The sequence below is a fragment of the Haemorhous mexicanus genome, chromosome 23 (assembly GCF_027477595.1).
Source record: "Haemorhous mexicanus isolate bHaeMex1 chromosome 23, bHaeMex1.pri, whole genome shotgun sequence".
Taxonomy (NCBI): Eukaryota; Metazoa; Chordata; class Aves; order Passeriformes; family Fringillidae; genus Haemorhous; species Haemorhous mexicanus.
This window is the reverse complement of record NC_082363.1, coordinates 4,659,925-4,681,397: the sequence shown is the minus strand read 5'-3', so window position 1 is coordinate 4,681,397 and position 21,473 is coordinate 4,659,925. Positions and strand designations below refer to the sequence as shown.

The following is a 21,473-nucleotide window of genomic DNA, read 5'->3' as shown; positions in this document are numbered from 1 at the left end:
GCTGGCGAGCTCCCAGCAAATATTATGGTGAGGCTTTGTTTAATTAGAGGGTTCTCAGGCAGTCGCAATTTCCTCCTCATAATGGGGAAAACAAGCTGGGTTTGAAAGTTTGGGCTGGCGGCAAACCCTGCTGAGGCTTGGGTATCCTGAGAGCTGGTTTCCCAAGAGCCCTCAGCTGCCGCAGGAACTTTACCAATTCCAATTGTTGGTTTTTCTTTTTTTTACCTTATTTTCTCACAACTAGTTGCAGATTTTTAGTTGCCCCTCCCTAGCCTGGGTGCTGGGGCCAGGTCTCCCTGCTGTCCTTACTCCTCTGTTGCCATTCCAGCAATGCCTTTGCCAAGGCAGGGACACTCCAGTCCCCAAAAGGTCTCATCTGCATCTGCTCCAAGAGGGACTACACCCCTGAGAATTACTGAACCCATGGAAAGAACTTTTCAATCCCTCCCCTCCCTGCACACCTCGGTGATGAGACACAAAAAGAGGTTTTTAGGGCAAATTAATTTTGTCATTACTGGAATCCAGTTTCCCTCCTGACATGAATGCAAATGGGAAGAGCACACCAAGCTGCATGCCAGGCACGGGTGCTCGAGTTCATTGTCATTAGCAGGGATGACTTCATTAACAAGTGGGAAAACAGGAAGCTGCCCCCACACTTGTCTGGAGTTTGAGAGGCAGCAGCAGCAATTGCAAGGGCCATGGCCATAATGCCAAGCAGCTGGCTCACAAAGCATTTGCATTTCCTACAGGGAAAGTTTTATCAGCTTTTCTTAATGACAGTTCTGTAGATTTTGGGCCACAGACATGTGCTGCAGGGGAGCAGGCAGCAGCATTCAAGCACCAGCTCAGCTTGAGTCCCTGTGCTGGCATCCCCTGAATGCTGGCACATCATTCACCACTCGAGCTGCCTGTGCTGCAGGTACAGCACCAGCTCATTCATAAGCCTCAAGAAATATTGCTGTGTGAAAATGTAATAAAAATTATTCAGCTAATCTACTTTAATAACCCAACTTCAGGGCCTCTCTGTGCTGCAGACAGTATAATCATTTCTAAAATATGAGCTGTCATTTCCCATCAGTGCGAGGGAGGCAGAGGAACTCGGCACCCGACTTTATCGGGGCCACTAATTCACCAGCCTCGGGCCTGTGGAGAGTGAGGCAGCATTTCCAGAGCTGGTGGGCTGCCCTACCCTCCCAGTGCCATTTATGGTCCCCTCCCTGACCCCCAGGATGCTCCAGGGGATGGGGGTGATGCAGGGGACCTCCAGGACTCCTCTCCACAGGACAGGGATGCTGAGGATTTCCATCTTCTCAGGAAGAAAATGCTGCCACACTCTGACAGTTGTGCACAGCAATTTTTATGCATCAAGGATGAGTAAAAAGTATCAAAAAAACCCGTTAAATTGCCTTAGTGTGTACAAAACTCACCGCTGAATATAAAATATTTTTTAAATATTCCGCAGAATCAAATCTACAAACTTTTTAAGTTAAAAAAAGATTAAAAGTGCCTAAAATATCACCACGCTTAGCAAAAATACAGATCCTGCAGTCACAAAGTGCCGTAACAAACACATCCACTCATCTCAATTTGTGCAGATGGAGCCACGTGGCACCAGCAGCACTCATGGCAATGCCCGGGGATCCCACTGACAGAGACACCCCCCAGCCTGGCAAGGTGACAGCCAGGGGATGGGGGTCACGAGCACCCTCAGACAGACACAGCCACCCCCGAGGTGGTGTGGGCTGGCACAGGAACCTGCAGCTTTGCAGTGACAGGCAGGCAGCCTCACTGGTACAGGACCTTCACACAGAAGGTCTCCTCGTTCTTGTCCTCGTGGTCATTGATGTGAATCAGGATCTCCTCCTCCCCCACAGTCTGGCTCGGGGCGAAGCGCAGGCCAATGGTGTACACCTCCCCTCCGGCCACCTGCAGGACAGAGGGCTGGAGGAGGCAGCAGAACCTGGCCAGGCCCCTTCATGTGCCTACCTTCCCCCAGCCAGGGTGGCCCTCATGGCCAGCACCCACTCAGCACCACCTGGTCTGGCCAGATGAGGGGCCTGACAAGGGGGGAGTGCCAGCAGCAGGACGTACCTCGAAGGAGTCCTCCCTGAACTGCAGCAGGTCAGGGCGGTTGGTGCACAGGAAGTAGAGCCGGGGCGAGGGGTAGGGGTTGGTGTAGGTGATGCGTTTGTTGCAGCCTTTCCCACCTCCTGCAGGCAGAGAGATCTCAAAGGCCTGTGGAGCAAGCAGAGGCCCAGATGGCAGGGTGGGCAGCAGCAACAACGGGCACTCCCCCAAACCCACCACAGAGAATTGCCTCCCATACACTGCCTTCCCCTCCCACACCTCACATCTGCTCTGCCAGCCAGCAGAAAGAACCCACCTTTGATCAAAAGAAGCAACAATTAATTATGAGTGTGAAGGACAAAGGGCTGGGAGAGCAGCAGAGACTAGCCAGTTCCTTCTCATTCCCTGGAAGAGCTGTGGTGCTCAGATAACTAGATGAACTTGTTGACCCTGAACAGCCCCTTCCAGCCCCAACTACTCTGATTCTCTTAACACCTCATAGCACAAGCAGCATGTGGCAGGACAATGGGACATTGGTGTAAATGCCAATCTGAACCTTTCCCAGTACCAAGAGGTTCAGGAAAACATTTTTAGAAGGAACACATTAGCCAGGAAATCTAATTTTCTGTCTTTGAGGCAAGGCCTCTGCCAGCACAGCGCTAATCGAAAGCAGCATGCTGCAGCTCTAATTTCACAACTGGGAATACTTCCGAGCTGCTGCTCCTCAGCGTGGGGCTGCCTCCAAAACAGCCTAAAAGACATTCTACCAGGGGCTTCAGTGAGATTATTCAAGTACCCCAAGGGCTAAATGTGTGTTTATGATGGCAAGCGCCAAAAAAAACACAGATGGAAAGAGAGGAAGAAGCAGGAGACAGCCCCAGGTTATGGGCTGAACTGTGACCACTGATCCGGTGCCATCGCTGCGTTTTGCAGTGGCGAGAGCTGCCGTACCTTGGAGATGAGAGGCTGCCTGCAGGACAGGCAGAGCAGCCAGGAGGACACCAGCTGGTGGGACTCCACATCCACCAGGTTGAGGTAGATGAACTTGCTGCCAGCCCGCCGTGGCCTCACACCGATGTACAGGTCCTGAATGCCATTGGCGGGGAGGAGGAAGGCACCGTTCGGATCCACCTGTGGAACAACGCCTGGAGGTACAGCCACCCACAAGGGCTGATCACAGCCCTGAGAAGTCCAGCTTGGAGCATCAATTAGACCAAATTCCTCTTAAAAACCTGCACCCCTATTCCACCACTATTGAATCCCATACCTCCCAGCCCCAGGAATACTCTGGGACTAACTCATGTCAGGAAGCACAAGAGCCATTCGGGAACACCCAGGGCATCCCCAGCCCAAGGGTTCCACCACACAGGCTTTGTCTGAGGAGCCTTTGCCTTTCCTTTACAGGACAGGAATGGAGTTTTTCTGCCTTTTATTATTCACATTTCCAATTACGGACGAACGAATTCTAAAGAAATTGAGAGTCTTCAGACAGTCTCATTAACGCAGATAATTTGCCCTCCGGGGTTTCGCGCCAATGATCCTACACATGACAACTCTAATCAAAAGATAATTATCACAAACGCTTTACGGCTCTCAGTTGTTCACAGTTCCGTGTGGGTTGCCTTTTGCTTTCTGGAGGGGGTTTCTCTGGGCTGACTCGGGCCAGCCAGCCCCCAGCCCACCACGGGGGTTACCTCCAGCTCCTGGGGGTGGGAGGTGAAGGCCTGCACCCTCCGCGGGGCCGCGGTGCCGCGCAGCAGCAGGGAGAGGCGCGTCAGCTGCCCAGCCGTGCAGGCGACGTCCAGGCGCTGCAGCGAGTGCAAGTAGAACTGCCAGATCTGGACAGGTGCTGCCAGCCAGGCGTCCCTGTGCATGGACAGACGGACAGGGCTCGTCACACACTGCAGGAGTCAACGTTTCCCACCCTTTTGGGGTCCTGCTACTTACGTAAAAATAGCAACAAAAAATTTTTTGATCTGCGGGCTTGGTCCTCCGGCTACTTTGAGAAAGATGTCCTGCGGCTCACCAGGCCCCTGCATAGACAACAGAGCATTGTCCCAGCAGTTGACCAGCTAATGAGGACCCCAGGGGTGTCTTCCCATTAATGGGGGAGCTACCACCAACTCCCTTACCAAAGCAGATGCTTTCAGAACCTCGTTAAACTACGTTATTAAGTTATTATACAGCTTGGCTGAGCTCTCCCAGTGTTTTTAATTACAAAAGAGGATACAAATGACTATCACATTCCAGGTCTGTATCTGTAATCAAATTTTGGCAAATTTTCCACAAGTTTTCTAACAAGCCCTAATCCAATTACCATACTAACGCTTTTCCGCAACAGCAATTAGCAACTATCCCTCGTTGCCATTTGCATGGACATGCCCAAGTTTATTTTTCCCTTCCACCTCTTCCTGCTGCGAAGCCAGCCCAGGAAAGCCTCCTGCTTCAGGAGGGAGTGGGATGGTGCAGGGCTGGGCATAGAACTGCCCCTCTACTCTAGCATCCTTTAGCAGGGACAGGCTTTGCTATGCACCCCAAGGACACACCATCCCCCCACTCGCTGCAAACAACTCTGGATACCCCGAGCAGCAGAAAGCCCAACAAAAGGCTGCTTTTCCCCAGCATCTGAATCATCTGGTACTTGCTCAAAAGAACAAGCAAGTACAGGCTCCTGCATGATGCGATAAGGGGCAATGCTCAGCCTCCCCCGCCAAAACAACACAGCTCCTTTTAATTGGGAATAAAAAGCAATTCCAGCTTCTTTGCTGCCACTGTGTCACTGCCATGCAGGGATGCTCTGTGGTTGCACCCACATCAGCAGCTCTCTGCCAACCCAAACAATCTGCAGGAGAAGGACACAAGGAACAGCAATGCCCAAGTGTAGCATACCAAGGATTTGGTTTCACAAATGATGTCAGGGTCGCTGCAGCGAACGAACATCTCAGGCTGCCCTCCCGGCACCCCCACTGGCGTGCCTGTGGACAAGGGACCAAGAAAATCATCTTCAGTTTCTCCTCCACCTGTGCCTCTCCCCTGTGCCCCACACAGCTGCACAAAGAATCCTTCACACTAGACTACCAGCAAACCACACAGGTGTGCAGGTGTAGGGAATTCAGGTTGAAGTTAACAGAGAAAGATGGAGAGCAAGCGAGCAGACTAGGGCTCTGAGGAACCAGCTATGTGCTCTCTGGATGCTGCTGTGCTTCCAGAAAGGCTCCATGAACTATGGATGATGAATAACAGCGAAGAGCCCAAGCCCCACCAGGCATGCCACAGACTCACCAGGGAGGGTGTGCCAGGGAGGCAGCCGAATGGTTTTCTTCAGGAAGGTGAGCTCTGGGTGGTAGAAGCGAAAGGTCTGGTCCACCACATGGGGCTGGGGCTCCACCTTCACCCGCAGGAGTGCAATGGGCTTCCCCCTGCTCACCTGGAACGAGACCTGTGCCGGGGGCCAGCAGGAGAGGGCTGGGGTTTTCCAGTGATTCTGCTCCTCCCATGCAGCCCCTCAAGCAGTGTTTCACATGGCTCCCTAACCTGGATGAGCTTTGTCTGCTTGGCCCCACTCTTCCCAAAGGAGTGAGTGTTCTCATTGGCACCAGTGCCCAGCCCAGCCGGCCCCTGTGGGGTGAAAGAGTGAGTTCCCTCAGGGTGCAGCATCACTGCAGCTGCTGCTGCTGCTCATCATGGCTGTTCCAGCCTGCTCTGCAATGGTAACCACAGCCAAGGGGAACACTTCATACCAGAACAGCTCAAAACAGCTCAGAACAGCCTACCTGTGCTGCAACCACGGCAGGGTCTGCAGAGAAGGTCTGGTATTTGAAGGGGATGTGGACAGTCTCACTGGGGCGCAGGTAGACCTGAGGCTTGAGGTCCTCACGGAGATGGAACATATCCTCTTCCACCGGTGTAACACTCCTGGTCAGCTCCTTGAAGTGGCGCCACTCCCTCGGGTCCAGTATGACACTGGGGCAGTGAGCAGCAGAGGTGCTGGTGAGGACAGGCAGGGAGCTGGTACCACCCTGGCATCTCCCCACACACACAGGGGAGTCCCCACCTGAGCTCAGGGTGGTCGACCTCGATGGTCACGGTGTGCTGGACGCCATAAGGGTTCTTCAGGGCGAACTCGAAGAACTCAGCTGTCCCCAACACGGCGTGGATTGTGCGGGTGGCTGTGATGGCCTGGCTGAGCATCTGGTAGATGCTCTCTCCCTTGATGTGATCCCGGTAGGAGTTGATGACCTGCAGGTCCCAGGCACGCTGCTTTGGCCAGCCCTGCCCAGAGGGAAGGAACCATAAGCACAGCGACACCACAGGGGTCTGGCCCCACACCCTGCTGCCACCAGCACCCTCGTGCAGCCACACCAGTGCCACGTCCTGCAGCCAGTGAGTGGACATGGCCTCACTGAGGGTGACCAGGGGGCCAGGCTCACCTCTGGCCGGCGGCTGCGCAGTGCAGCCTCCAGCTCATTGTCCACATCCACCAGCCTCCGTGCCCACGCCGTCCTCCTGCCTGTGGGGAGAGACCACCATGGCACCAAGGAAGGACCCCCCAGATACTGCAGCTCCCAAGAGCTCTGCAATACTGCAGGGCTGGAAAGAGGAGCACCAGAGGGGCAGCTGACCCACAGCTGGCACTGCAGCAACAGAGACCCTGCCCGCCTCAACCCACAGCAGGACAGGCCATGCCCCAGAAGGACTCACCACCAGGAGTGTTCAGGGAGTACCCCCTGCCACATGGGGTGGTGACAGTGCTGTCTGGTGCAGTGACAATGCAGGAATGGGATGGCAGCTGCCCTGGGATCTCCTCACATGGGTGACCTGCCACAAGCAGAGACAGGAGTGAGTGGAAACCATCCATTTTCATTGTTATAAAATCTACTGCAAATTTTTACCTCCCTGCAGCTCTGTTCAGCCAATTCACACAAGCAGGAGAGAATATCTGGAAACCAATGATGCCCTAAGAGGCCCACATGCTCCCCAGAACCTGTTCTGTCACACAGTCACCTGCTCAGGGATGGAGCAGCACTGAGAGCACACACCATCCTGAGCCCCTCACCAGCTCTTGCTTTCATTTCTGAGTTCTGCCTCCCCCTGCATGGCCACGTGCTGCTGCATCACCCCACTCTCACAAAGGCTGTGCCAAGTGGAGCCACACAAGGCTCTAAACCCACCAGGTATTTGCCCAGCCTACACATCCCATCCCCAACCTTCAGGAAAGGGTACCAAGCTTTGCCATCCTGTTTCTAACAGTATTTTCTTTTTTTTTTTTTTTTTTTTTTTAAAGCAAATGCGAAAAACACCAATCAAAGGGCAGCTGCTGTCCTGGCAGAGCAGCTCTTTGTCAGGGTGCAAGTTAAACCACTCCCTGGGTTGTGGATCTCAGATTCTCCTTCCCAGGAGCTTATCGGCCCTTTGCAGGCAAAGTATGGAAATGACGATTTAAGATATCTTATATGGAGCTAATCTCTCCTCTGAAGATAAGATTTTAAAACCTGGAGTCACTGCACATTTATAGGACAGAATTAAGTACATAAAATAAAAGCAGCCAGCAGGTTCTGGGAAGGATGACACCCCTGGGTCTCACTCAGGTACAGCCCCGCACATGCTGTGTGCCCCACCCCAGCCTTTGAGGGCCACGTGAGCAGTGGGTTCTCACCAATATTGGCCAGGCAGAGGTGGAGGTGGCCCCTGACAGCCACACGGACTCCAAGGGGCCGCAGGGCGCCGTGCCGCAGAGCCTCCCGGCCCATCACCGTCCCGTCCGGCTCGTACTCAGTCGTGGCCACCTCCAGCTCGTGGTAGGTCCTGACAGCCTTCTGGCCCTGGCGCAGCAGGGGCTGGGCACAAGGCAAGGACAGACAAAGTGCAATGAGTCACGGGGGAGTCTGGTCCAGAGGGGTCAAGGGGTCTGGGTGTCGCCCTGCTCTTCTAAAGTTCTTCTAAGCCTTCTGATGTTTACATTTTTGTAATGGAGTTTCTCACGCAAATAATGATTTTGTTTTGCATTCCTTTCTGGAGGAGGAGAGAACTGATGGACTGTTGGTTTGACTAGTGTGGTTGGAGAGATGGCAATTTCATTCTTCAATCCATGGTCACTTTTGGAATTTTATAAATATCAAGGCTCAGAAATAAACATGGCTTTTTTGCCTTGGACATCTCAGTGTGTGAGTGTCGTTCATTTTGTGTCGTATTGCAACATCTGGGTATGAATGGCACTGAATGTCCTGGCTCTGCAGGGCTTAGTGCTAGAATACTGCCAGAGTTCCATGGAAGGGCAAAGAAAGTTAATGCTTTGTCATCACTTTGGAGGAAAAGATAACAAATCCTGTGATTAGGGGCTTGTCAAACTGACACCAGATTCGGTTACACAGAGGGGCTGACAGCATCTCCATTACTGAAGACACAAGGACAATGCAACAGCACCTCAACACAGGACCAAAGGGAGATCTGGGCTCTTCCCTAGCACTCCATACCGGCAGGGGACCCTTCAGCATTACCAGCCACAGGAAAAGACCTTCAATCTAACCAATACCTCCAGTTTAATGGCAGCAGACCCAAAATGGAGCAGGGAGTCTCCATCCCAGACATCAATCTGGAGGCTGTGCTCAGCCAGGTACCGCAGGAACCAGCGCTGCTCCCCAGGCCTCAGGAAAGCTGGATCTACCATGTACTTCAGCTGCAAGCCGGGTGGTCCTGCAAGACACCACACCATCACAACATGGCACTGGGCTTGGTGGGAAGCCTCAATGAGCACCTCACACAACTGACACTGCGTACTCCTTCAGACACTGGATGTTTTGAATGTTTTTCACTATGTGTAAACCAGCAGAGGTTTGCTATTAACAGACACCAGCCCATCCCTTGGGCCAGAGGCAAGCCCTCATCCACCCAACAGAAGAGAAGCACACAGATGCTAAAACCAGAGCTTACTGGTTAGGGTCCCATCCTTGTTGACACGGACAAGGAGCTGAGCTGGCACAGCCAGCCCGGTGGCCAGCCCCCCTTCCATGCTGACCAGCTGCAGCCGGGGCGTGGTGACCGGTGGGAAACGGTAGAACTGGAAGGTGAGGAAGACAGTCCTTGGCCACAGCCCCTCCACGCTGCCCTGGGCATCTCTTGAGGAGAGAGAGGGGTTTGGGTTATTTGTGGCACAGCACTGCCACTCTGTCATGAGCTACTCATGCATTTGGCACATGCCAAGAGGCAGAAGAACAAGAGAAGATTGGCAGCACCACAAGTATTTGGACTTTTCTGAAGACAGAGGCCATACGGTTTGCCTTAACTTCCCAAAAAGCTTCGTAATTCCAGCTGTCTCCTGCCATATGCTGTGATGGAGGCGCCCAGCAAAGACAGCGTGTTACCTTCCCACAGCACACTGCCAGCCATGGAAAAAACAGAAATGGGGCCTTATCCAGCCAAAGCCACCCCTTGGGTGCCAATTTTCCCAACTCCATTTGCATTTCTGGAGAAACCCTGCATTAATGAGCTCTGACATCACATTGTGGCTCATGGATCCAATTTAAAAAAACTGGATCATGACTTAAAAGTGCCCAGAGAGGACAAACGCAGGTGCTAAAAGAAGAGGCACCTCTGCAAGGACATCTCCTGCCCAAGCAGGGAAGAGGGCTAGGGGAATTTGGAAAGGACTCTATCAAGGAGGCCTTTGGGATCTGCCCACACAAGAACAGGAGCTGCCATCCCACCTTCCAAAAGCCAGGAACTGCAGGACTATTTCATTGCCTTGCAGAGGGTCAGCTTCCTCCAGCCGCAGGTTGAAACTGCCCAGCTCCACTGGCTCTGAGATTTCCACTGGCTCCTGGTTGCAGTCCAGGATGTCTGGGAAGCCGGCAGCGTGCAGGCGTGCCAGCGCGGCACGAGACAGGGACACGTGGGAACTGATGGAGAAATAGAGGGGAGCTCCACAAATGGGGCCACGGGGACCCTGGCAGGCCAGGTGATGGGGCCACAGGAGCCTGGGGAGGGGCAGCTGAGCATCACCTGCATGCCTGCAGCCCCACAGCAGCCATGGGCAGCTGCAGCGGGGTGAAGGGCAGCGCCTGCAGCTGGTCGCTGGCACAGGGCTCTGTGTCCGGTGAGCCCAGGTCAGCCTCCAGGTGGGTGATGCTCCCATCCTGCTGCAGCGTCTGGCCTGCGCTCCGTGGTGAGGCCACAAGCTGGGACACTGACAGCTGGTGAGAGAGTGGCTAGCGTGAGCAGCCGCAGCCCCAGGGCAGCCCCCTGGGGCAGCCCTTGTGGCAAGCTGAGCCAGCAGCCCCTCTGTGCTAAAGGAGCTCAGCCACCACGTGCCCCAGTGTTGTCATTCCACCAAGAAGTGTTACAACTTGGCCACACAAGGGTTTGCACCTCCACTGCCATTTCCCTGCTGCTCGCTCCCTGGCAAGAGGAGGGATGAGCACACGCAGCAGGAAGATCAAACTGCTTAATGCAGCCTTATGAGGCATTTCATTACATCAAAAATATTTGCATGCATTGATTCCTGCATCAAGATACTAAACAGCATAAAGAGGGCTCTCAGTTTTCACAGCTCTCCTTAAATCTTAGGAGCTCTGCACGAACAAGCCGTGTGTCTCTGTCAGCACATACCGGGGACAACAGCACCCAGCAAATCTGGGCTGTCAAAAACCAGAGCTGCCCTCACTCCTGCAGTATGAAAAGAGCAGAGGGAATCTCTCCCAGCACATCACAGGCAGGAGCTGCTTTGCTGCCTGGAGGAGGTGGAGTTGAGGACACTTGGTGCCTCTTGGCTGCAGCAGACAGGAAAACGGGCAAGGGATGGGTCCAGAAGCACACCCTACATGTGGGCCATACCCTAGGGAATGCTGCTGCCCACCACCCACACCCACTGGGGCATGTGGCACTTACCCCTGGTCCCCGTGGGGAGACTGGCACTCGCCGTGGGGCTGGCACTCCTGTGGAGAGGGACAGGAGAGATGCTGTAAAGGAGCCAAAACCCTCAGGCCCATAACTGCAGCTGCACCCACTGCCACCAAACTGCCCTGTCCTCCCACCAGCCCTTTTCAATTTTAGGGGCGAAGGCAGCACAGTGAAGCAGTTTACCATCACCCAAACACTTCTTTTGACTTATTTCCCAATAAGACTGCTGCTTGGGGGTTAACACAGCACATCCCCAGATCCATCCATTATTTTGCTGTGAATCAGACTAACTGTGCCACAAACAACAGCTCCCCCATCCCCTGACAGTGCCACAGTGCCTCACGGCCACGCAGTGCTGCCTAAGTGGGATGCTTAATGAGACGTGAAAGTTTTAGGATACTAAGGTTTTCATTGCTTCTCTGTTATTTTTTGTCACTCCCTTCAACTGCTGGAGCATTTGTGCCCCGAAACGGTGGGAGCTTTACTGTGTTTATATTCGGCTGCTCTCTCGAGCTGGCACAGCTGAGCTCGCTGAGCTGTGGGTCCTTCGCAGCAGAGCAGTGGCACAGATGTTCCATCTCTGCATCCACATGATGCTTAGACCTTCATTTGCTTTCCCCCACCACATTTTTCCCAGCTATTCCATGCTTGCTGCTGTGAAAAGGAAACCACTCCATTTCCCTCATGCCTAAAATATTGTTTCCTTCCAGTCAGGATGGCTTTGGCTGGCATTAAGAAGAGGATGGACAGATAGAGCAGCAACACCAGCATCCGAGCTGACAGATGAAGCTCTTGGCCTCCCCTGGGCCAGGCAGCAGCACGTTTCTCAACAGAGCTCTACAAAAAGTTAACCCAATAGTCTCTTCAGTACCTTGGAACCCAGGCTGGAGAGACACAGCTCTGGGACCACCACTGCACTTGTATGCCCTCCCTGGTGCCAAAAGCCCTCCAGAGCTGGGAAATGCCAGGGAGTTTGTCCCTGAAAATCACCTTGATGGGGACCTTCCCTCACCAGGGACACAGCCCACAGCCCAGCACACTTCCCCAAGCCAGAGCACTCCAGACCACCACCAGGTTGGAAGCTCAGTGTCAGCACTTGCTTCCCTCTCTCCTCACCACACCACAACTCCATCAGCATCCCAGCCACCTACAGCTGAAAGGCACCAGGAAAAGCTTTTCAAGCAGCACCAGGAAGGTACCAGTCATGATGCAACCTGTGCTGCAGAGAGATGAACCCCACATACCCCATCATGACAAGACCCCTGCATCTTCCACTAAAGCTTTCCTCACCAAAGCCCCTCCCAGCAGCAACCCTGGCTCCTCACCAGCAGAAACACGGGATTTGTCACAGCAAAGCCATGGTGCCACTGCCATCTTGTGGTTCCACAGGACTGGAACCAGGAAGAAACAGCAACCCACCATAATGGGCATTGCCTGACCCGTGGGCTGACACTAAAAGGCTCATCAGAGAGCTGGGGAGATATGACACACACTAAAACACTGCCTGGTGTCCGAAGCATCACCCTGAGACAAAGCTGGGACCCCAGCAGGAGCAGCACTGCAAAGAAAGGGGAGTTTGCTTCCCACCAATCACAAGAGGGGGATGAGAGAGAAACAAGCCAAAGGATTTTTAGGAGCACAGTGCATGGACAAAATCTCATGCCCAAACTCAAGCCCACAGCAGTTCTCCTTCCATCTCCAATAGAGCAGAGGGGTGGTGGAACCCCAAACACACAGCCCCCCAAACTACAGACAGATGCACCTGTGCACATGCACAGATGCACCTGCTCTCCCCCAGCCAGGCACCAACACATCCTGCACACATCAACCCAGCCGAGGCTGCTGTCACAGTCCCTCAGCGGTGGCACAACCAGATTACTTTTCCCAGCTTATGACTGACATCTCTTTTGTTCCCATGTCTGGAGAGACACTGAGTGCAGAGAGAGGAGCAGCAGTACCTGCAGTGAGAATGTGCTGCTGGTGTAGCCACTGCACTCGGAATGGGAGCAGGTTGGGGCAGTGCTGGCAGTCCCTGAGGATTTTGCACATGGCTCAGCAATACTATCACATGGGAATTTTGCAAGTTAAAAAGTAAGAGCTGAATTCAACTTGACAAAAATCTTGCTTCACTCCAGTAATTCATAACTAGCTTGCTGAAACTCACTGAAGTCTTGTTTTCTCTCCTGAGCAGACACCAGTGCCACACTCTATATTTTAAATGTCAGCGATCTGGAAAACACTCACTCAGCGATGGCGTAGGAGGCTTCTTCGACTCGTCCCTGTCTTTACATAGGATCTCCGCAGCAGTTACAAGATGTTCTTCCGAATCAGTGGAAACATGGAATTGGACAGTCCCAGACTCCACGTGCTTCCCCTGAAGTTGGCAACAAAAATGCTTTCAGACACTGCTACACGCAGCCTTCCTCGTGCCTCCAAGAGCGGCTCCCTCGCCCTGACACCAAGCAAAGCTGCAAGGGGCCAGCACACCCTTACCTGCCGGGACCTCGGCGGGGTCTGGTAAACCAAGGCTTGGCAGGGGCCACGGCGGGCACCACCACGCAGGGGCAGGGTCACATCCGTGTCACCAGTGCCTGGGACAGGGCTCCAGACAGCCCAGCGCACCGAGCGCATGTCGGCCGCCTCACTGCGGGCGCTGCCGGACAGGGCCTGGGGGTGGGGGAGAGCAGTGAGCACCAGGCAGCCTCACTTCACTGCCAGGCAGCCCCAGCTCACTGCCAGGCAGCCCCAGCTCACTGCCAGGCAGCCCCAGCTCACTGCCAGGACCCAGGAATGGGTGCTGCCAGACAGGCACTGGCTCTCGTCCCCCACCGCGCCTCCTCACACCTGGCTTTGGCACCACAGAAGCCAGTGCTCTTCATCCTGCTCTGGAGACATTTCATTTTCCAGGACTTTATGCCTCTGTAACCCCTCCCTCAAGCAGCTGCATGAAGGGATACGTGTTGGAGCCCCATCCCTGACAGAGGGGAAAGGTTTCCACTTACCAAGCACATCCACAGCCTCCCTCAAACTGAAGGAGGGGAACAGAAACAAGAGAGGGCTCTGCCAGCACCCACCCTCCCCCTCACAGCTAATTATGGCACTGAGGACAAGGACAAGGACAAGGTGATCAGCTTTGCAAGCAGCTTTGGGATTAACCACTCTGCCCCAGGGCTGCACCACAGGGATTGGCTCCACTGCTGCCCCAGACAGCACTCCCCACAGAGCCAAACAGATCTGCCTCTGGAACCCCAAATGTCTGTGGGATCTTGGACTTCAGCTTTCCAACAGAGCTGGACCCAACAACTTCCAACAGCACAGCTCAGTGTCACCCTTCTCAGTACAAATCCCTCTGGTCTGGCACAGGCACCCTGCTTTACAAATGCCCATTTTCCCTACTTTGGCTCTGGACAGCTTAACAAGAGGCATTTGCCACATTTTCAATGAACATCTTAGCTTAGCCTCTAACAAATGCTTGGCAATCGATTCGGCCAGCCAGGAGCTGATGGCTCCAACAACACAAGGTCTCTGGAGGGGATATACAGTACTCATTGAGCTGGGTTTAACCTGCAGAAAGGTTAAACTAAGATACGAGTAAATGATCAGTAAGTAGGCGAGAGTATATTGACTGCAGAGACCACCCTCAGAGACTTCTCCTGCCTTTAGAGCTTGAGAACATCAGGCTGAAGCACCCAGAAAAACCTCATCATTCAGGGCAAAACCAAAAACAAACAAACAAACAAACAAACAAAACACAAAAAAAAAAAGGAGTGGGATGGGTTAACTCTTTTCAGCATAAATACCAAATTCTAAAGAACAGCCTTTTTGATATTACAAAAAAGCTAAAATTTTCTAAATTAGCTTGCCAGAACACTATGAGAATGCTGCAGGGTACATTCCTCCATCTACATATAAACAGTGGAGAAATGCAACCACATGTTATTAAAATAATTCACCAAGCTATGCAGGTTGTTTTGTGCAGTGCTGTGGAAGGCACACACTTTGCAGGGCCCTGCATTACACAGCCCAGCCATGCAAAAAGGAGCTACTGACTTGGAGAAGGAGGATGGTGAAATGGGCAGAGGAAGGAATTCCTCAGCAGGGCTCACTCCTCCAGAATGGATCCCTGCTCTTTCACAGGCACAGAGACACACGCTCAGCCCTACCTTGCCACCAGCTCTCCCCATGCTGCAGAAGACATACTCCAGCTGGAAGCAGACCCTGAATGCTGGGTGAGGGACCATTTCACTCAGCTGGATGCGACTCCTCAGCACCAGGCCTTGACCTGCATCCCTGTGCGGGATGGAGAAGTGGCTGTGAGAGGCAACCAAGGCAGGAGGGAAGGAGCAGCAGCAGCAGAGGAGCTCCCCCTTACCTGGCTCCAGAGCTGGGCACCCCCTGGCAGCGACCTGGTGACAATTCTGCCCCTGGCACCAGCACAGCAACCTGTGGTGCCTGGACGAAGCGCAGCCCGTTGTGGACACCAACGTGCAGCCGCCGCTCCCGAACCACCACCTCTTCACCATCCGGGGCAGTGTTAGCCTGTGACAGGAATTTTTGCACCTTGGGCAGCACTCTCTGGGCTGACCACAACCAGAAGAATACAAGCAACACTTCAGAAACTCAAAAAACAGGGCCTATTCCTCCAGAAGATGATGGATATTAATATATTTTGCCTTTATGGCAGAGTTGGTGCAAATCTGGCAAGAAAGGACCTGGCCAGTGGCTGCCACTCCAAAGAGATGGACTTGATACACACTGCATCTCATCTCTGCATTTCCCACAGCAAAGCAAACCCAAATTCTGCTTATGAGTGTCTGGATGTTCAAAAAAAGCCCACACAGAGCACACCCGTACTAATCCAATAGCGAAACAAGCTAAAGACTTCCACAGCAAAAGAAAAAAAAAATTGGAGACTCCAAGAGAAACAAATGCATGAATATCACTTACCTGACACTTTTCACCCCACCTATAATTCCAGACACTAGAATTACTGCTCTACACTGTGCCTATCCCTGCCCCAACCACACTGGCAGTACCTAGAATGATGGAATCACAGAATGGTCAGGATTGGAAGGGACCTTAAGCATTATGTTGTTCCACCCCCTACCATGGGACCCTTCTACTAGAGCAGGTTGCACCAAGCCCCATCCAACCTGGCCTTGGACACTTCCAGGGATGGGGCAGCCACAGTTTCTCTGGACAACCTATGCCAGCGTTTCCCCACCCTCACAGCACTCTACTTACCTGAAGTAAGCGATCACTGTTCAGTAAATCCAGCAGCTCCTCCTCAAACTCCTCCAGGGAAGGGTACAACTGGATGAAAAGCCGCTCCAGATAGCAGGTGACCGTCTTCATCAGCCGGGGCTTCTGCAAGCAGTCACCTGAAAGACAAGGTGGTGGCCACAGGTTTCCCAAGCAAACAGAAAGCCACCACTGCTGTACTGAGGTGCCCTGCAGAGCCAGCAGTGGCTCTGCCCACTCAGCTTCTGAGTACGGGCCTGAACACCTGCAGGGACTCAGCTGCTTTCAAGACCTTGCTCAGCTTCAGCACCAACAGTTAATACCCCAAAGCCATCAGCAGTAGGTTTTCCAGGTAGGAAGCTGAAGAATAATTCAGCTGCAGAACTCTGAGGAATTTTTTACCCCTGAATCTTCAGCTCACATATTTTAATTGCAGAAGCTCGAAGGGCAACATGCCATAAGAGGAGATTAACAAAAGCCAAGTGGCCAAGAGCTCATGCCCCAAACCTACCAGGCCCCAGCGATGCTGAACCCACCTCCGAGGAGTTTAAACAAGCTGCAAAAGCTCTTTTTAAGATTCTGCTGAACTACTGTAATTAAACCAACCATCACTTATCCCTAGCAGCTTCCCAGGAGCAAAGCAATTAATGGACAGGAAACTGACTGAGCCATTTTGACAGATTTCAGACTGAGCTCTGAGCGTGAGAGCTGTGGCCCCACGCAGGGGGGATGCTCTTGACAAGAGGTGACACTGCAGAGAAACCACTGTGCTGCCACAAATGCCCTCCCAGTGCCCTCCTGCCCTGCCCACAGCCTCACAGGAACCCACTGCCTTAAAGCAGGAGCAGTACTGGCAGAGGGAAAGGGAAAGAGCTCTTACCTGTGTCTCCATGGGCCGGCAGCAAGCCAGGAACAGTCTGTAGTCCAGATATCAGGAGGTTTTCAGGAAGTAGGTGAAATATTGCCTCCAGGGGCTGGTGGGACTTCAGGACATACTGCAGGTGGCTCTTCTCCATCACTGTCATGTATTTGTTCTCTGAAGAAAAGAAAACATCCCAAAATGACCAAAGCTGGGGAGACAGCTTGACAGACCCAATGTCAAATGAATCATTAACTGAGAGTACACGTGCTAGGAGCAAAGGAAAAGCTGTGTTTGCCCAGCCATGCCATTCCCAGCTGGCAGTAAGGCACATCCACTGAGCAGTACCAGGGCACAGACCATGCCTCACATGAAGCAGACACATACAATACACATTTGGGTAAGAGAAGCCACCAAGAAGGGCTGAGATGCCATGTCTGGCTGCTGCTTACTTTCCACAGGGTCCTGGAAGCGTGGGTGCAGTAGGGCACGTGGGGTCCCATGGTACAGCTTCAGCCTGAAAGCAAGGAGCACACGTGCAGCAGTCAGTAAATCCACCCTGAAGCACTTCTCCTTCTTCCATTACATCTCCATCTTCCACAAAGCCCCTGCTCAGCAGCAAAACCACCCAACCCACTCTGGAAAAGCCCTTTAGGGAATGGACAGGCATCCCTTCCAAATCCACTGCTTCCCCAGAGTGAAGAATTCCAGGTTTCTAAATGCTGGCTCTGTTTCTGCAGCCCCAGGACCACCCTTCTCCCCCCACCAAAGCAGCCAAGCATGTTGCCACCTCAATTCCTAGTATGACCTGTCACACAGCAGCACGGGAACCTACGCTCTGTCCTCAGTGGCCGGGTCTGCCACCTCTGATCCGCCGTGGAAGAGGGGGATAATCCCAAAGCCACAGGAAAGGTGCTGAGAGCCCCCATCCCCTTTCCCAGCTCTCATTACCACTTCCATGACAGCAGCAATGCCAGGGTGGTTCAAGGAGGTGTGGAAGTAAACGACCTGTGACAGGAAAGGAGAGAGATGGGCTGTTTCAGAGCTGGCAGTGGCGGATGCAGGCAGAGCAATGCCTGTTGTGCTGGGACACTCAGTGGCACAACCAGAACATCCATTAAAGCTTCCTGGCAGAAGTCAGGCAAATCACTTCTGACTGCTACAAAATCTCAGCCCTTAAGTCTCAAGCATCTTCTTTTTCTTTTTTTTTTAATTTTTTTTTTTTTTGTTGTTGTTGCCAACACCTGTTTTCCAGAGCAACTCGCAGGCTGCAGACCCCAAATGGATGGGGCTTCAATGCATCCCAGACCTACACCAGGAGGAAAAAGGAGCTGGAACCTTCCTGAAATGGGAAAGGACATGGGAGTAGCCTGGACCCAAGGGCAGGAGGGGAGAGGACACAGGTCACCTCCCCAGGACAGAATTTAATGCTAGGTTCATCTTTCTATTAAAAACTCATTACCTCAGTGTTTCAGGGAAAATGTTTATTGCAATATGGGCTGTCAGGAAGGAATAACAAAGAGAGACATTCCCACATCAACCCTGGGACATAAATCGTTATTCCATTAGCCATTACTGTGAGGTGCTGGATTAATGACTTAACCACTGTGCCTGCAGAGCAAGGCTCACCCTGCAAAGGCACAGGGAGCCCTGGCAGGGAATGCCCTGTGCCACTGAGCTCAAGGGACCCTCCTGATTGCACACAGCAATTTCTGTCACTGTATTCCTCTCCCCTTGACCCTGAGGACAAAACCCACCATACAAGCAGATTCTGATCCTGCCCTCACACCTTCCTGCTCTAGTGAGGCTGGTGAGCATGGACACAGCACATGCAGGCAGAGGAGCAGTGACTTTCCTCCTTACCTCACCTGTCACAAATCAATTTCAGCTCCACCTGAACTGTTCCTAACAATGAGCTGCTGGCTTTCCCACAGTTGGAAGATCCCACCCCGTATGCAGACCACCCCTCCCCTGTCAGACCCCAAGCCCTACAGGCAACACAATTCAGCCACCACAGAGAGGCAGCAACACAGTCCCCCAACACCCCAAAATTCCTGCCAACTGCTCCCAAGCACATGGTAAACACCCAGGAGGCCTGCAGACAATGGGAATGTATTTGGAAAGGCAGCTCCTCCGAGCATTCAGCTCTCTCTGCAGCACTCTCTGCCCTAGTTTTAATCTATCCCTCTTCAAAACAGGCTGGGGTGGGACGGTACTGAAACACTTGGGAGAGAAACGAGCACATCAAAGCCCCTCAATGTCACTGTTGATGTAAAGGAAGGAAGAGGACAGGGCCCAGCTGTGCTTCACTTCACCTGCAGCACTGAGGAGGTGGAAACAGAGCTGTGAATCGGAAAACATGGATCATGCTACGGGGCAGTGGGATCTGCCCATTAAGGGACACCCTGCTTTGCTGGTATCAGCAGCAGATGGAAGCTTTGGGAGAGTTTAGTTCCCAGATCAGAAGAGAGAAGCGCTGTGCAGGAGGGTGGGCAGCTGCTCCTTCCCTTCCTTCCCATTTGTGGGGAAACACTGCTCTCTGCTGCCAGCTCCCAACACGGCAGGTGGCACTCGGTGGCACATCACTGCTCCCACGGTGGCACTAGCCTCAGAGGAAACCCAGCACCCCAGTTTCCCCAATAAACCGTACATAAAGCTTAATAAATGGGCGGTGTCTGGGGTGCACCCTGGGCAAAAAGGATGGAAAAGGGTTTGGTTCTGTGTTTTCCCAGACCCTTGGCAGCCCCCACCTCGTTGAAGGTCGCCCTGGCTGAGCGCAGTGGGGCAGAGCTGGCAGATCTCCAGCTGCTCCTCCACGTCCTCCCAAAGAAGTGGTGGTAGGTGGCATCGAAAAGGGAGAGGCGCAGCTGGTACTCGGCTCCCTGCAAGGCACAAAGCACCAGCTTTGGAGGCAGGTCAGCTCTGTGTCCCCAAAGCTCAGAATACACTATGGTAAGAGATATAATTCCTGTTTTCTAAGGAACGCCTAAATCAGGCACACGGCCACCGACAGCTTCATGCATTGCTGCAGAAGCTGCCTCCAAGCAAGAGGCTAACAGAGCAAAGGAAAAGTGGGAAAACTGAGCATTAAGTATAGAATAAAGAGGCAACTGATGTTAAAGTGCTATCCAGAAAATTTAATTTAAATACACCTACCTAGGCTAACAAAAAACTAAATGAGAAATTAATTAAATGCTAACTCATATTTACAGGTATTGAAACAACTTAGTGCTTCTAGAAGATCTCCAGTTAGTTCCCCCCAAAACCACCTTGCTTTAAAAGCCATTATGGTGAGTTCAGGCCCATACACACGGACAGGAATGCTAAAAGGGGCTTAGAAAAAAAATGGAGAGTGACTCTGTACATACACTGAAAGTGACAGTATAAGGAGGAGGGGGGGATGGTGCTAAACTAAAAGAGGAGTAATTTAGGTTTGATCTTAGGGAGAAATTCTTCCTTGTTAGGGTGGTGAGGCACTGGCAAGGGTCATCCAGAGAAGCTGCGGCTGCTCCATCCCTGGAAGTGTTCAGAGCCAGTAGGTTGGAAAGGTCAGCTTGGTCTAGTGGAAGGCAGCCCAGCCCATGGCAGGAGATGATCTGTAAGGTCCCTTCCAACCCAAACTATTCCATGAAAGTGAGACTCAGCAGAAACAACGGGGGCAGCAAGACACTGCAGGGGTCCCCTCGCGGGGCCATCGCCCCTACCTGGCAGAGGGCAGCGCCGTGCAGGTGCTTGAGGACGCAGCGGAAGGCGGTGGAGCGAGGCGGGGGCCGGGCCCGGCCCCGCTGCGGGTGCGGCGGCAGCGGTAGGTGCTGCCGGAACACCCGGTCCCACTCGCCCATCGCCTCCCGGGGGTCGCCGCTGCCTCCCGGCGCCAGTTAGGGCGGGCGCGGAGCTGGAACACCGGGGGACACGCACCCTGCGGGAACACAGCCACACAGACCCCGCAGTCAGCGCACACGGACCCGCGCAACGACCACACGTGGGTGGGGACGGCCGCTGCCCACGCCCGCCCAGCATCCGCCTGGGGACGCACACGGGTACAGCCAGGGCAGGGCCAGCCCGGGGCCGCCCACGCACCCCCGGGATCCCGGTGTGAGGGAGCAGGACTAGACCAGCCCCGTCCCTCAACACCCGCTTCCCCCCCCGCTCACTCACCGCGCCCCGACGCCATCTTCTTGGGCCCAACCAACCGCGCGCCGAACCGAGGGGAGGGATGGACGCTCTGCCGCCGCTTGCCACCCCGCCGCCCACCTCTCGCGCCCCATAGCCGGCGGAAAGCCGAGACAGTCAGCGGCGAGACGATCTCGAAGCAATCCTGCACCGGCGCGGGACGGGACGGCAGGACAGAACCGACGGCGGCAGCGGCGGGCTCCCCCTTTCAGAGCGTGTGGTCGCGCCCGGCTCAGCA

General features: G+C 53.6%; 1 protein-coding gene across 2 annotated transcripts; it reads right to left on the bottom strand.

Moving 5' to 3' along the window:
* Positions 1-1,341: 1,341 nt before the first annotated feature.
* On the bottom strand, positions 1,342-21,242 carry NPHP4 (nephrocystin 4). Of its 2 annotated transcripts, XM_059866702.1 has the most exons (29): positions 21,221-21,242; positions 20,767-20,981; positions 19,813-19,944; positions 17,898-18,070; positions 17,515-17,579; positions 17,084-17,239; positions 16,207-16,343; positions 15,335-15,501; positions 15,126-15,252; positions 13,456-13,629; positions 13,207-13,336; positions 10,951-10,997; positions 10,066-10,256; positions 9,771-9,962; positions 8,998-9,182; positions 8,600-8,760; positions 7,724-7,904; positions 6,769-6,885; positions 6,498-6,577; positions 6,122-6,339; positions 5,841-6,030; positions 5,602-5,685; positions 5,350-5,506; positions 4,957-5,042; positions 4,015-4,100; positions 3,762-3,933; positions 3,019-3,198; positions 2,092-2,235; positions 1,342-1,926 (listed from the first exon to the last, which is right to left on the bottom strand). In XM_059866702.1, exons 2-29 carry the CDS (start codon positions 20,902-20,904, stop codon positions 1,786-1,788), a joined length of 4,011 nt encoding a protein of 1,336 aa, XP_059722685.1. In that variant the 5' UTR covers positions 20,905-20,981; positions 21,221-21,242; the 3' UTR covers positions 1,342-1,785. The 2 variants fall into 2 exon arrangements, with proteins under 2 accessions (XP_059722685.1, XP_059722684.1); XM_059866701.1 differs by lacking the exon at positions 21,221-21,242 and having other exon boundaries at positions 20,767-21,125.
* Between the last annotated feature and the right edge of the window lie 231 nt (positions 21,243-21,473).

Bases quoted from the DNA above. Each gene is read 5' to 3' on its own strand.
- NPHP4 (XM_059866702.1), bottom strand. From the start codon at position 20,904: ATGGGCGAGTGGGACCGGGTGTTCCGGCAGCACCTACCGCTGCCGCCG. The intron at 18,071-19,812 runs GTGGGGGCTGCC...TTCCTGTCACAG, and splicing joins CCAGGGCGACCTTCAACGAG to GTCGTTTACTTCCACACCTC. The intron at 8,761-8,997 runs GTAAGCTCTGGT...GGTGTCTTGCAG, and splicing joins CAAGGATGGGACCCTAACCA to GACCACCCGGCTTGCAGCTG.